General features: G+C 39.3%; 1 protein-coding gene across 1 annotated transcript in view; it reads left to right on the top strand.

Annotated features, from left to right (window-relative positions):
• Nucleotides 1-3,883: 3,883 nt before the first annotated feature.
• Nucleotides 3,884-16,711, top strand: part of LOC116512153 (ras-related protein Rab-10-like) — a 44,301-nt gene continuing 31,473 nt past the window's right edge. The window contains exon 1 of the mRNA XM_032222465.1: nt 3,884-4,196. Within this exon, the coding sequence (XP_032078356.1) occupies nt 4,046-4,196 (151 nt within the window). The 5' untranslated portion in view covers nt 3,884-4,045. The remainder of the gene's footprint in view (nt 4,197-16,711) is intronic.

Here is a 16,711-nt window from a genome sequence, read left to right as displayed (position 1 = left end):
TAATTAAAATCCTGGTGAAAGAGATGGCTGTTGGCTCCTGTTCTACAGGCAGTTCATTCTATAGCTTGGAACAAAGCAAATGACTCTTTTCCTTGTGTTGAATTAATAAATCTCTGACAGTGGAGGCATCTTCAGAAGGTTCTCTCTCTTACAAATCTTAACACTTAGACATGTTTGTAATACACGATGTGGGCCTTCAAACAGTGAGGTCTTAAGACATCTAAGCTGTGGTGGGTTCCTAACGGTTCAGACCTGTTCGGGCGAACCGGTAGTGGTTTGGTAGCCTGGGTCGCTGGAACCGGCAGCAACTCAGGCCTGCAACACCCCCAAACCAGTTCTCCAGGTGGCACTGCAGGTGCCGCCATCTTGTTTTTTGCTTCTGCACATGTGCAGAACAATTTTTATTGCACTGTACATGCGTGCGCAGCGCACCCACGAGCAAATTGACAGTTGCGACTGCTGGAACCCTCCCCTTCATCTATGATTTAAAGATTAATAAAGATTAATAAATTAGGCCTTCTAAATAAAGTGGCAATCAATGCAGATATTTCAGGAAGCAGTTATTATTTCTGTGTTTTGAACTGACCAGCACCTTGCTACTACATTTCTTGCTACTTTTCAGTAGCCTTTTAAAGTTGTCTACTGTACATGTTTCTCTTAACATATACATGTTTATAAGTACTTTTCCCCAATAAGTTGCATTTTGTATATATATGTTCATATATAGAAACATTTCTATGTAACAATATGTAGATGACTGCACACACATTTTTATTACAAACCTATGTTACAAAACAGGAGAAATCACATTTTAATTCAGATATTAGTATGAAAGTATGACATTTGCTAAGGTCAAATTAAAATGTGAGGTAAACCACTGACTCCAACATACTGTATCAGAACTATAGCTATCAGCACAATTTAAAAAATAGGAATTAGGAAGAAGGGTCTAGAAAGGCCAATAATATTCTGAAACCTTTTAATATTTGTTGGAAGAAAAATGGAAAGAGTGTCCTCTTGTGGGTAGGAATATGAATAAAATGAAACAGTAATAATTTTAAGTAAAGGACTATTAAAAACATATATAACAGTTGCTCTTTTAAATGAAGCAAGTTTGTGTCTGACATCTGACTAAATATTTCATATAGAATTGATAACTGGAACTGTGCAACATACAGTTAGTAAATAATCCATTTAGTTCCTGCCTAAAATATTGTTCCTCTTTTCTGCTTGATAGGTTTTCCCCATTGCTTTGACCACCAATATGCTACAAAAGATATTTCAGCCACTAGTAACTCACATTTATTGAGGGGAAAACAGAATAGCTGTTGCCATTTGAATGGTTGTATTAACCATTCTGATATACAGCTCCAAGCCTACTGACTCCGGATTTTATTATTTAAAAGACTTTTTCCAATAGATTTTAACAAGAATTAATAAACATTTCTGAATCTTATTTAGTGCAGTTTAAGTTTTTGCTCTCTTCTTATGGTTATTTGTCTTTAGATGAGGACTTTAGAGCGTTTCAGTTAGAAGACTCTGGCCTGTTAGGCAGCAGCAAAAGCAGCAGTTTTTGTGACCTCAAAATGCTAAGCAGAATCACATTTAATTAGCATTTGGATGGAGGACTACCCCAAAGTAGCAGAGCTGTAGGCTACAGTAGAAAGTCACAACAACCCAGAAGAAGGAATCACAAACCAGTTCTATATTCTTTGCCAACAAAATGGATGGCATGTACATGTTATCGGGAGTTAAACTTGATTCAAAGGAGGCGCAAACAAATTTTAGTGCTAAACAGATTATGATAATAGTAATTAATAAAAGGTATAAGAGCAAGCTAAAATCTGCCTCTTATTCAGGACCATTATCCTAATGAGATAAGTCTATCTCCGTGAGGGCGAACCTATGGCACAGGTGCCTAAAGTGGCACGCGTGCCCAAAGTGGCATGCAGAGCCATGTCACCTGGCATGTGCGACGTTGCCCGTTCCTCTTCCAGGTTGGCATGCATGCACACATGACAATCAGTTGGCGTTCATGTGTGCGGCAATGCCAGAAACTGGAAAAGTTGGTTTTCAGTTTTCTGGCATGAGCATGCGCACGGCCAGCTGATCATCACATGTGCATGTGTGCCAGTAATCAGAAGACTAGCTTGGCACGTATGCACGCTCCAGAAACAAAAAGTTCATTTTCCAGAGCCCGCATGCCCCCTGGGCAGCTCCTCTTCTGGGTTGCAGATGCATGCTCCCTTTTCGACACTCGGCGCCAAAAAGCTTCACCATCGCTGGTCTATATCCTCTAACCTTTGTAATTAACCTTCTTAAAAATTATCTGTTGGACGAATTTGATTTGGGAGTTACCAACTTTACTACATACAAAATACTTTTCCCTTTTTGACAAACTACTGCTTGATGTGACATTTGTAGCTAAGCTGTATCCAGGAAGTTCTTCCCCTGTTTGCACATACATAAAGAAAAATTCAGCTCTATTGTATAACTATTTTTCTTTGAGCAACAGTTGTTATTTGCAGTTGAAGATTCAACCAGCGCTCCTGGATTAAAAGGATTTTTTACACACAGAGACTGTACTTTTAATCCCATGTTTAAGTGACAAATGGGGAAGGCCAAGCCTTGATGTCTTGCTTCGGAGCTTCTCCAGGCATATAGCTGGCCTCTTCTTTCCAATTCATTCCTACCCTTCCAATTCATTTATTCCATATAATTAATTGCCTCCTCTATTTTCCATCCCCCATAATTGTGAGCAGACAATTTAAAGTTTCCCACCAGCAGCTCTCTCTCCCTATCTCCCTCAGTCACCTTTTTCACATTCTTCTCACTTAGTGCAGAGTCAGTTCTTTGGTAGGAAAGTAAAGATTTACACAACTTTAAATTGGTAACCGCTGACTGATTAGTAGTACCTTTTACGTGCCCTGCAAGGTCTTGTGCCTTCAAGCATCCTGTCTTCAGTTCTTCTAATACTGCTCTCCGTAGTATTCAGTCTTAATCTATAAAATAGAATCTGAACTCTTTAATTTGAGGGGAGGAGATTCGTTCTTCCCCATTCTGCTCCCAAGCCCATTATCAAGATGTGTGCCAAGGCAACTTACTTTCCCTACTGGTGTTGGTATGGAATTTTAAAATTGAGATTGTTCTGCATTTTATTGATGCCACAGTTTAAATACATATTTGTATAATTATATTGTGTCAGTCCCTTTGCAGCTGTTGTTCTTCGACAAAACACAGCATAAATATTTGATTTTGTAAAAAAAAAATCATACTGGTTATCCTCATATAGATTAATTTTTTAATAATTTCCTCAACAAGATTGCTGTTGGCACATTTAATGAAAATGAAAAAGGCCTATAGCTTTTCCCTAACATGACAGACAAAAAAGAAAAAAATTATCAGACACCAGGTCGGAATAATTAAAGATGATATACATTAATGTTCATGTTTTACCAACTGCAGAAAATATTTGAAGGAAATCAGTGCACTTTAGTGTCCTTGGAGACCCCAATACCAACACACCAACAAGAGGGGAAAGCCAACATAGTTTTGGTGATGCCAAACTACTAGTAAAAGCAATCCAAAAAGATAATCACGCCGTGCTCTTCTTTCTGGTAGGTTTTGGGTGCTTATAATTAGAGCTCCACCACAGGTAGCCAGTTCCTGCAGTTCTCCAATAGAAGGGGTGAAGGAACTTCTCTGGTGGACTTTGTTGAATGACCAACTTGCGGCTGCTCTTTCTAAGGGTTTTTCTGCTGGGGACAGGCAAGGTTCCGAGCGCCCATTGAGCAAAAAAGGGAAGGAACTTCGTCAGCTCGCCCGCCCGGCATTTAGACAGAAGAGGCGCATCGGAAACCGGAACAGCCCTTCAAACCCAAACTCTGAGAAGAGAGTGGAGCCCAGCGACGGAAGAGCAACAGCAACCGGCGACACGGGATCGAGGCTTTGGGCGCCAATCGCGCCAACGCTGTAAGGAAGATCTCCTCTCCAGCGACTCCGGCTAAGCCAGCTTCGAGGGACGCCTGCCTATCGCTGGTGGGCCATGGCTGAGAGGACGGGCTGCGAGGCACCCAAAGCGTGCTTGGCCAAGATAGTGATGGTGGGTGACTCCTTCGTGGGGAAAACCTCGATCCTGAGGCGATACACCGACTTTTGCACCTGCACGCCGCCGTCTTCCTATATCACCACCGTCGGTGAGTAGTACACGCGCCCCGACGGCGCCCGTTTCCTGTGCCTAGTGCGCCCGAGGCGCTCGCCGAAATCACACTGGGCGAACCTAAGCCCCTATTTCCTTCGAGTATGCGGGCCTGGGTTCATTTAGCCAGCGAAAGAGAAAGGCGCACCTGCCCTATCCCGCCCGCTTTATTTCCTGGTAATCATATACGAAAACATACACCCTCAAAGTCTATGGAGATTTTTCAGTCATGGTTGTACCAACGGTGCTTTTTTTCAAGAGCAATTGGACTTTCTAGTTGTTCTTTGAAGACGTTTGGGTTCTCATCCGAAGCATCTTGGATGTGAAGTGAAACGTCTTCAAAGAAAAACTAGAAAGTCCCGTTGTCCTCTTGAGAAAAAGCACCTTTGGGATACACCCTAAAATATGGTTGTTGCTGGGATTTCATTCAGCGAGATACATCTGTATTCCATCAACTTCTGCAAAGTGTGAAATTTAACAAATTTGCACTTGAAACCTTTGCAGATCACACACATCACACTAAACTCTACTACAGTTTATGTATCTGACTTGATATACTGCTAGTCTGGGTTTGGGTCAATGTATGAACCCAGACACTGTAGCTAGTAAATCATAGTTTATGATTTAGTTCTGGACATTAAATAAGGAAACCATGAATTCACTTGTGGGGCATTGTCCCACTAGTGACTTACCATAGAACTTCTTCTAGCATCACCCAGCCTCCAGGCAAACAAAGAGTATTCCCATTACAGGAGAAACCCTCCTGTATCATTAGTGGGGTATCCCTGGGTGAACCCTTTAATCACTATGTATAAACAAAAACATTAAAATCCCTCCTCTGTTGCCTTGGATGTACTTTGTGCCTCTGCATCCTTGTAACTTTATGTGGAAGTGAATTGCAGTCGTGTGGACATCTTTTTGGGAAGAAAGAACCAGGGTCTGAGTAACTTGTAATGTATGACTCTGTGTATAAAACTCTTAAGGCAGAATGTGATCTTTTGGGCTTAGAGGTATTCAAATTCAGCCAAATGTGTTATGCATAACAAAATGCATCCTGTGGACATAGCCCACAGATTTTTTACTCAGGTAACAACTGAAAGCCCAGGGTCAACTGCTTTTGTTGTATACAATATAACATATGGACTATGTTTTCAGGATATGTTAAGCTATAAATTTCTGTTAAGAAGCTCAGACTACCATTACACATCCACCTAGCCTTTTAAGTGAAGCCTCCCGTTTATCGTTTATCGTATCATCTGTAGTGAAATGGATGTCATCTTTGAGTTCCAAACACAAGATTTTGTCCCCGAGCTTCATCCTAGAGTATAAATTCCATTTCAGTTTACTCAAAAGTAGGGATGCCACATACTGTACAAGTGGGGATGGATAATATGGGTGTAGAGGGTGCTTAGTGGTGTAATATTCCATTAACCGAATTTTATAACTTATCATTTCATGAGAATAAAGTCATAATTATGTTTGAACTAAGCATAAGTCTGTATTGTGAGGCAAACACATTTTCTCCTTTCTGTTTCTATGTTGAAACTGAAACTCTAAATTGTTTATAAAGAGAAAAAGTATAATCAGTCTATTTTCTACATGTGTTACATAGCCCTGTCTTGGTGAGTTGTTGTAAACTGGGAAATTACATGCTATTTTAAAAGAGTTTCATCAGCAAAAAAAAAAAACCCTGTGGTCCTGTCTTTGAAGACAATATATTCAACATTTTGATAGTGATAGCTGAAGAAGGAAAGTTAGTGGATAAACAGTGGTAAGAACAATTGTATATGCTTACATATAGGATTATAATTGACATGGGAATCTTATGAGAGAGTTAATTGTAACTATAGACCATAATCCAACCCTGAATTGGTTATGCTTGTTAAATTGATTATGCAAGTCTAAGTCTGTGCTTCATTGTGACCATGCAGTTTAAAAATTCTTTATGCACGTTTATATGAAACATATGGAATCCCTTTCATGTCTTTAATGGCACAGACATATACATAAAATGATTCACTCACATATAAATTACGCTATTCCTTTAAGTATTCTTTAGTCTCATTGATTTCCACTTGGTGGTCAAATTGAATAAAAGCTTCAAAATCTTTATAAGAGATAGATGAATTAAGGCTAGGCTCTGCTCATTATAGTCAACTGCATCTGGAAGTGTACTGTTAAAGAAGCTGTTGCCAGATCATTGATTCTAGAAAGGAAAGTATCGGGGGCGGGGGAGAGGCCCACCTTCTGAAAAAAAAGGGGGAAAGGCAACAGTAATTCATTGGCAGTTGGTTCTATGAAAGAGGAAAAGATTTATTGAAAACCAGGCTGTACATTTGTAGATCTATCAGTGTATTTATTCTGGCAGAAAATAGATTAATAGAGGAAAATAAACTGATGTGCCTTTAAGTGGCTTCTCATGTATTTGACTTGAATCTCAGAAAAATGTATTTTATATGCCACCAGGTAAAAGATATAATATGTGGGTCGAATTAGGCACAGGCTATACTTTTAGATGCCACTCTAGCAGTGGTGGGATTCAAATAATTTAACAACCGGTTCTCTGCCCTAATGACCAACTGGGTTTCTGTTTTAAAAAAGATAAAGTCTATATCAAAATAGAGGGAAATGCATCAAAGAAGAAAGAATGTTTTGTGCATGGATGAAAATTCAACAAAAGATTCACAGTAAGCAAAATTTTCAAAAAGAAAATTCCAAATTAAATTAATTTTTCCTAATTTTCTTTTCCATAATGTCTAGTCTTGAATTATCAGATCTGAAAGTTCTTCAAACTGATTCTCAATTAGAATTTAAAAAAGTAATCTTTGGATTTTTAAAGCAAGGTTCTCAAAACAAAATAGTACTTTGTATGTACCAAAATAAAGTTATCAAATTAATATTCTAGCTTTAAGGAAAAACTAATTGTGCCAATAACATTTTTCAAGAAAAGGATTATATGACAATTCACAAACATTTGCATTGGCATGATAATTTGCAATCTATGTGCATGATAACATCTAACTATAATACTTCAGCAAGTTCACATTCAGTCTGGGTTGAACAAATTCTTGTTATTAATTAAAAAGCCAATTTGCTTGATTGCAGAAAAGTATCATGCATAGTATGTAGACTGTAGGGTTGCATACATAGGGCAGGAAAAATCTTTGATGACTACTAGCTAAAAATTTTAACACTAAATAAAGGAATTTAAAATTGAGGATAGAAACAAAGGGACTGATTAATATAACAGAATAGAAGACTTATGTGCTATTGAAGTTGAAACATTTATTCTTTTTAATAGTAATTTTACTAAAAATTACAATTACAACAAAAACTAATACAAACTAAAAAAAATACAAAGAACAATAGAAGATGCAGAAAATGAAAAAGAAAAAAAGGAGAAAATAAGAATGTAATAAAGTAAAGAAATTATAACAATATAATCAATTTTAGTAACTTATCACTTATTTAGTAACTAATGATCTTCCCATATTCCATCTCTTATCTATTAAAAAAATCCAAAAAGCCTCATCATTTCAGTCTTGATTTCAGAAGTCCTTTAAGGGTTACCACAGTTAACAACATATTTATTTTAATCTTGATCAGATAGACCAACTTTATATTCCTTCCTTTACTTTTAAATGTCTTGATCTTTATTCCCTTTAAACAGAGTCTATATAGAGGCAGAAAGTCTTAAAATTAGTTTCTGGGTCCATTGTTCAAAAATCTTTTTTAATATGACCAATATTAAAATACAATATTTTGCTTCATTCTGTATTTGAAAGTTGAGACAGAGTTTTTTCCTTAAATTGTAATCTTTAGTTTCTTCTAGTGTCAATTTTTTAAAGTTTCATTATGTTTTTAAAAGAATTACAATAAAAGTATTTTCCCATGGAAAGGATTTGTTTTAATTAATTCCAAATCTCAATTCAAATTTATCTGGTCTCTTAATCCATTTGTAACTTTCTAAAACCAAAGTTCTGATCAAAGTTATTTTGCTGTTGTTTTTTTTATTAACTCTTTTAGCTTGTGTTTAAAACTTGTTTTTTCTAAGGATTAAAAGAAACTCACCAGATGCTATGCTATAAAAGCTATCAATCCAAAGATTCAAAATAGCTGAAAGACAATTAATAAGCAATTTCCAAAAATGATTAGAAAAGGAAGTATGTGAACCCTATGTTTTTTCAAAGGGGCTGACAAGCAACTGTCTGGAGCACTTCTGGGCAATCTCAAGTCCCCTTCTTGTCCCGAGAAGAAATATCAAAGAGCTGGTCTACTCACTGGCTCTTCATCATGACACGTTCATTGCTCTGCTTTTCACAGAATCATCTTCGGTCTATCATTTCTTCCCCAAAATCCAACACTCCTTCCTGTTATGTGAGATATCGATACTTGGAATATTATACCCAGATTTTGATATTTTAGGAAAGACATTGACAAACTGGAGCATGTGCAGAGAAGAACCAATATATTACGGGTCCCAAAAGGAAAAACATGAGAAACGGGAAGTAGGCTTATAAACAGTGGGCTTAAATGACAATGAAGTAGATTTTGTTTGTTATCAGGAAAAGACTTAGTGATAAATTTTTAATCAATTTCCTCAGGAAATTGTGAATCCTTCCTCACTGTATCTTTTTAAATAGAGGATGGATGGCTATTTGTCAGGGGTGTTGCAATCTTTATATTTATTCCATGAAAATACTATACAGGCATCAGTGGTAGAATTCAATTTTTTTACTACTGGTTCTGTGGGTGTGACGTGGCTTGGTGGGCGTGGCGGGTGTGGCAGGGGAAGGATACTGTAAAATCTCCATTCCTACCCCACTCAAGGGGAAGGTTACTGCAAAATCCCCATTTCGTCCCCATCAGCTGGGACTTGGATGGCAGAGAATAAATGGGGATGGGGCCAGTCAGAGGTGGTATTTACCGGTTCTCCGACCTACTCAAAATTTCCGCTACTGATTCTCCAGAACTGGTCAGAACCTGCTGAATACCACCTTAAGCACTTGACTGCTTAAAAACTCATTGAATTCAGTATCCTATGCATTTTGAAGCAGAAATTTTCTTCCGGCACTTGTCTTTCTCCCAGTAGTTGATGCACAAGGAAGAACTTGCTGATGTTGGCTGCGTTGTGACTCACTATTTCTTCCAGCCAAAATAGCAAGTCACATGGTAAGCCAGGGAGTTTTCTCAGGACTCGTTGGTTTTAGTATTCATTGTGTGTTCTGGAATGAATTACCAACAAGTACTGAGGTACCACTGTAGTGCTTTTTTTTTCTTTCCTAGCATTTTTTCCCCGCAAGTGCAGGTTTCACTTTTTTATTTGAATGAACCAAGTATTGACCCATTTGGTTGCATGCAACAGGAATTGACTGGCTGGCTTGTTGCCCAAGTCTGATCATCATAGACTGATGGAGTTTGACTGGCCTAAAGACATCCAGTTAGGCTCCATAGCTAAGGTAGGACTAGAATTTCCACATAGCCACTGGTGTCATGTTTTTGAGTCTCTTCAGTGGAACTGCACTGCCACACAAATACTGAATGCTCTCCCTAGCACTGGGGCAATGAAAAGTCCACCATGTATGATGAAAATATCTCAGCCTTTGTCTGCTATTCACTAGCCCCCCCCCCTTTCCCCGTTGCTTTTGAGAATAACTTGATCTCGGATGGTGTCAGGGGAATTACTGTTGTGCTTTGTTGCAAAAGAAGAAAGAAATCTTGGGAGAGGACAAGACTATAATACCCATCAGTATGAAATAACCCACATTATATGCAGAACAAATACATCTTTTTTGCAGAATCACCTCTGGAGTAGCAATTGAGCTAAAAGTTAATCAGCTCAACTTCCAAAGATCTCTGGATATATTTTAGCATTATGGAGACATGGGCGCATCATCAGTCTCAGATCAATGCAGGACATGTGTGAAGGGGAACATAGTTAATTAGATGTAATGGACATCATTCTGATGGAGAAGTGATTCAGAACCTTTGAATCAAAGGATCTCAGCAAGATAGAGAAGTAGTGATATCCAAACTGAGCATTCTCATAGCACATGAGAATCAGCCTCCAAGTTTTAATTGTCCTTCATTTGGCATATAAGAACAGCAAACTGCTCAGTATAAATAGATAGTCATTACAGCAATTGAAATGGAAAAGACAAAATCACTTCTTTCCAACCATGTTTTTGCCTTGGGCAAATATTTCTGCCACAGCTAAACTCTTCAAAATATTCTGATAACATGTCTTGTTGGAGTTTGCTGAGGGTAATAAATGCACTCTTGTATTTAATTTCAAAATGCAGCCAAGGTATAGAGCCATGATGGTGAACCTATGGCACGTGTGCCACAGGTTGCATGCATAGCCCTCTCTGCAAGCATGCCAGCCATCACCCCAGCCCAGCTTCATCATGCATGTGGGGACGTGTGCACGTGTACATGCCCAGGGAGTGCTCACATTGCATTTTGGGGCCTCATGCAGTGCCCATGCCCTGTTTTCGGCCTAGAAGGCCTCCTGACCCAACCTGAAAGCCAAAATGGGACGCAGGGACCCCACGAGGTCCCTTCATGCGCCATTTTGGGCCTGGAAGCCTCCTGCACCAAACTGGAAGCAAAAAATGGGGGAGGGGCTCATGCATGGAGGCAGAGGAGCAGGGGGGGTTGCGTGCACATGCGTGAGGGTCGTGCATCCATTGCATTATTGGTGCAAGCATGTGGGCATGCTGTCATGCACTCATGCAAGCGCTTTTGGCACGTGATGACAAAAAGGTTAGCCATCATTGGTATAGAGGATCAATCACTCCTGGCCCATTCTGAGCAGAAAGGGCTATTCTCTTCTTGTAGCACCTGCAGTACTAGTGGATATTGGTGTGGGAAGAATTGTCCTATGATACAGCGAGAGAAGTCTATGATCTTGGAATATTGAGCATGACCCTGACTTTTTCCTCCCCAAATCTTACCTCAACAACCCACTGATACAACTTATCTGTTTGTCTCTATTGCTCCATTTCTTTTGGTCGCATAGCTTTTTCAAGGTTCTTTTGATGCATGACCGAAACAATTACCTGTGAAATAGATATAGATGTACAAAATATAATAAAACGAGTTACTTTTCGATTTGAAATAAAGGGACATAAAAAAGTGGAAATTTCATTTAATATGACTGAAATGTTTGTGCCTGAGCAATCATTTCAGTGTTAAAATAGATAAGATCCATAACATTTTATACTATAAATCAATCGTGTGGCAGTATCAGCTAAAGCTAAGTCTTGAAGGTTTTAGATACAGCAGCTTTATGCATGCTGTGGATTGATCTAGACTTTTCAGCTAGACTTGATATTTAAAAGGCCTATTGTAGTATGTGACTTGTTTTAAAATCCTCTTTTACAAATTGTTTTCTAGCTAAAGCATAGCTAAAACTGAGTGCGCATAGCTCGAAATCTGCAGACTGGTTGCTTACATTGGCTACAAAGCAGTGCACAATTTGCATCATAGCAATAGCTATGTACATCTGTTGTATGTCGGCTACAGAGCAATGCACAATCAAATTGTAGAATGTACTGTACTTAGTGGAACAGTTGTTGGTGTGATTGCTGTGCTCACATCAGCATGATGTCAGGATCCATGTCAGAGCTGGATGGTGATTTTAAAAGTGTGAGTTATTGTTGTGACTTTTGTCTAATTTCCGTTTTTTGAAAGAGTGAAAAAAATTACTGAGATACTGCTTGAAGATCCAGATATGATTCCCTTACCAAAAATACGATTTATGCCTATTATCTCTCATTCTCTGTTTTTCCCTCCTTGCAAATAATATTATAGGTAATAATGTGTAGTCATGCCTTGCTCTTTTGCTCCCGAACTGAAAAATGGGCAGTGGTTACCAGTCTCAGGACTCTCCTGCACAGTAGCCTTAGTTACTTGACCCCATGGTAAAACTGGTTGGAAAGAACTCAGCTTAAAAAGTAGTTGTCCAAGTTTCAACTCATTCTTCACCTATGACAATGACATTGTACTAAAGATGTTTGTGCATTATATCCAACTGGTGTTATTTCCCTGCTTCTTTAGCCCCCTTTCCTTTCTATGCTAAGAGAGCAAATACCACATTGAAAGCATGTGATTTCCATTGTTACAACTTTTATATGAACCCTCCTCTACTTCCTAGTACTTGACACCTTAGGGTTTGGTGCATCCATCTGTGAAAAACACACAGATTTACTACTCTTACCATGATTAGGTTAGAAGTACAACTCTTGTCAGTTTCTCCCTTTTTAAAAAAGTAAGAGAAAGTCCTCCATTTTAGTGGCCCACCAATGAAGCTGTTTTTGGGATAGTAGGGAGAGTCAGAAGAGTCAATGACTTTGTTGCAGCCCCCCAACTGCTGCAACAATGGTTACGCATCAATGAACTCAACTTATTAGAGAAATGGAAGGAATTCACATAATGCCTGAGGGAGAAGCATAGTGGGATTCTGTCAGCTGCGACTTCATTTAATAATCAGGAAAGAAACCACTCAACTCCATTTGTTTGAAATCAAGTGTACTTTTACGAATTATAAACGAACAGTAGCAAAGCTAAGCTAAATCTGGTTAATTAGGCGCAAAAGCAAAGAATATCATGTATAATTCAACCCCCTCCCCTTGGCATCCCAGTCCATAGTCCAATTATAATGCACCCAACTGTCAGGTGGGAGATAACTTCAAAAGACATCACCAGGATGGAATGCCAGACAGTTAACCTTGGCGGGAAACTCCCCTCCTCCACATGCGCAGTAAGATGGTCAGGTCAGCATCTAGAATCTTCCTCCAGGACATCATGATTCCCCTCCCAAATACCAGCCCCCCCCCCTCCCCGTTTCAATGGCAGCCGAAGCAGCACCAAAGCAGATTCAGACTTTAAGTTGGAATGTTCTGTTTCTTAGATGGATGTCCTGCAAATATAATATCACACAACTTTGTAGCAAGAGCTCAGTGTCAATTTTTTAAAGTAATTATCTAAATGATAGATCAGTTCTCAATTGGAGGCAGCAATTCTTTTCATCTCAAAGTCCTCTCTCATCTCCCCCTAGAACTTCCTCTCTGAAAGAAATGGGAGTTCCCTCATTTTGCTTAGAGACAAAGGAATACAATGAGTAAGATAATATGATGAAATGTCATTTCTTGGTGCTTAAATGCTTGTTTCTCATAGTTTGGGGCACTTCAACTCCTGCTCACAATTCCAGTGTTATAATTGCATGTTGCTAATTTGCTAGCAATATTGGAGGGTTGCAGCTGTGGGTAGCAGCGTTTAGTTGTTCAAGATTTGCTTTCCTTAAAAAAACAAAAAAGCATTCACAGTAAATTTTCATTGAAAGCACTTTATTCAGCACTTAAACTCTCAGGGATGGTTGCCCTTCTTCCTCTTCAATTATGCAGTTTTTGTGAATTATAAGCAGCTATAGTTTTCTAATTAAACTTATACGGATCATAAGGCAGACTCATCACATTGAGAATAGCAGACTATAAAGAATAACTGTTTTTTGTTTAAACAATGGCACCTCATTGAACACCAGGGAAAAAGTTTATGGGAAGAAAGATTTGCATGTCCAAGTGAACAAGGAGATGCTTCGCCAAATAAATTTTTGAAATATTCTGTGACATATTTTCTTGCAATGAATATTGTATTACGCACAATGAGAAGTATATACAAGAAAGTACTGAGTTTTTAGAACTCTTTAGAGGCAAAACTTATCTGCAGAGGAATTATGGGCCAACAGAATCCTTTCCTTCTGGGTTAATTTTTTAACCTATTGATAGAATCCTTGCTAATATAAAAAGCCAAGGGTTCTATTCTGCATTTCTTCCTTGCATACTCCCCATATACAGATACACACATATGCATACATATATCACACAGCCTTCCATCCAGATACTGGCCAAATATGGCGGTTGCATCATGTATTTTCATCTGTTTTCATGAACATTATTTCAATTGCTTTGTGGCAATACTGAAATGCATTCTTGCCTTGTTTTTTCCTCCTAGAATTTTCAGATAATTACATACTTATTTATACTGTCCCAAATGTCCTTTTGTCAGCCCGCCCAGGCAAATCAGACAGGAAACATGAAAAGATGAACTAATTTTATTTTATTAATAGAATCTTGCAAGTGAAAGCATAAACTTCCTGCCACCCATTTTTAACCATTTGATGCATTAGGGCAGGTTCTTCCTAAGTTTCTTTCTCTGACTATTCAGTCACTAGGGGCTCTAGTCTTCCTTGTCTGATTGTTTCCTAGCCAGTGTCTCTTTTCCTCTTTCCCCAAGGCCATTCCTACATTCCATTACATCTTTTCATCTACTCAGAGATGAACATACATGAAGCATCACATGTAATTGAGAAATGTATAACTGTTTGGACTTCCAAGGGCAACAATAACTAATTGGTGAAAATAGAACCTAGTGAATGGATCAGCTCCTCAAAATTCCTCTCTGGATCAAGGGTCACCCACAAGTTTACTCCACATAGAATCTCCCTGCAAAGAGATTATAAAATAGTGATTTCCAGCAGGTTTGAAAGCTCTGGGAGCCAGGGAAAAATCATCCTGCCCAATTTTTAAAGAGATACTCGGTTCCCCCACTTCCTCTCTTAATTACTTTAGGAAATTGCTTATTATTGACTTCTTAGAAATTAAGAATCTTCCAAACATCCAGTTCTATTACACCATCAGGAGAATCTTCTACCCTGAATGAAAGAAATTTCATGTATGTTTAAGTATTAAAAAGAAAAGTTGTAATTTTTGAAAAACAGCAAAAGGGAGCTAGAATATGGATTTTGGAAAGTTAAGGGGCTGGATGGATTAATGTCATATTCCTTTCTTGAACATCGTAAGAATAGCTTCTTTATTTGCAAATAGCCAAGTGGAGCAGGAAATAGATGTACTGTTGTTTGAATACCAACCAGATTTTTAACAAGTGAGAGATGCATTAACTTTGTACTGCAGAAAGTATGCCCTAGCACAGTGTACAATAATTGTTCTAACAATGGTATGTTACCTCTGTCTTTCCAGAAGCTGAAATGCTTCCACCAAAAGTTGATAAGCAAAAAAAACGGAGTAAGACAGGAGGTTAAATATCACTTTTGATTAACAGCCAATTCAGTGGATTCAAAGAGGATTTGAAAGCAAAATAGGGCAATGGAAGAATAAAAGAAATGCATCAATATGGTTGGAAAAATCCAAGGTGCATAGAAAAAGTGTGCACATTTATCAAAATATATGAGAAAACCCCATCTTTTTTTGCATGGTAGCATGCAAGTTAGTGTTGATTGAGTTATCTTAGAAAGTGACCAGCAAAATATGGAGATGGATTAGGACAACCCTCTTAAATTTTCTGCAGTTCCATCTCTAGTTTAGTAGCTACCCAAGAGTCTGGAAAGAAATATTTCCCTATTTATTTATTTATTTATTTATTTATTTATTTATTTGTATGCCGCCCATTCTTGGAAGACTCCGGGCGGCTTATAATAAAAAAGGGAAGGGGGATACAAAAAAAATAAAACAGCAGTTTAAAATTACAATAACAATCACAACCTAGGGTGGGGCTGGACAATTCAACAGCCCCAGGCCTGCCGGAACAGCCAGGTCTTCGTCGCTTTATGGAAGGCTGGAAGGGTGGTAAGGGTCCAGATCTCAACGGGGGGATCGTTCCAGAGGGCCGGAGCAGCTACAGAGAAGGCCCTCCCCAGGGGGGTTGCCAGCCTACATTGACCGGCCGATGGAATCCAGAGGAAGCCTAATCTGTGCAATCTAATAGGTCTATGGGAGGTGATTGGCAGGAGGCGGTCTCTCAAGTAGCCAGGTCCGATGCCATGTAGGGCTTTAAAAGTAACAACTAGCACTTTAAAGCGTGTTCGGAGACCGATAGGAAGCCAGTGCAGCTCGCGGAGGATAGGTGTAATGTGGGTGTACCTCGGTGCACCCACAATCGCTCGCGCGGCTGCATTCTGGACTAACTGAAGTCTTCGAACACTCTTCAAGGGCAGCCCCATGTAGAGCACGTTACAGTAATCCAGTCTTGAGGTGACGAGGGCGTGAGTGACTATCCGAAGGGCCTCCCGGTTCAGATAGGGTCGCAATTGGTGCACCAGGCGAACCTGGGCAAAGGCCCCCCTTGTCGGTCACAACCGACAAGTGATGTTCTAAAGTCAGCTGTGGATCCAGGAGGACTCCCAAATTGCGAGCCCTCTCTGAGGGGCGTATAATTTCACTCCCCAGGCTAAGAGATGGAATAGGTGGAGCATCCTTGGGAGGGAGCATCAATAGCCACTCAGTCTTGTCGGGATTGAGTGCAAGCTTGTTCGTTCCCATCCAGACCCTGACAGCCTCCAGGCACTGGCACATCACTTCTACCGCTTCACTGAGTTGGCACGGTGTGGACAGATACAATTGTGTATCATCCGCGTATTGATGGTATTTAATCCTGTGCCGGCGTATGATCTCACCCAGCGGCTTCATGTAGATGTTAAATGGGGGGGGGGGATAG

Source organism: Thamnophis elegans, chromosome 8, assembly GCF_009769535.1.
Source record: "Thamnophis elegans isolate rThaEle1 chromosome 8, rThaEle1.pri, whole genome shotgun sequence".
Lineage (NCBI taxonomy): Eukaryota > Metazoa > Chordata > Lepidosauria > Squamata > Colubridae > Thamnophis > Thamnophis elegans.
The sequence above is the reverse complement of the archived record's forward strand: the minus strand, read 5'-3'. Positions and strand labels throughout refer to the sequence as shown.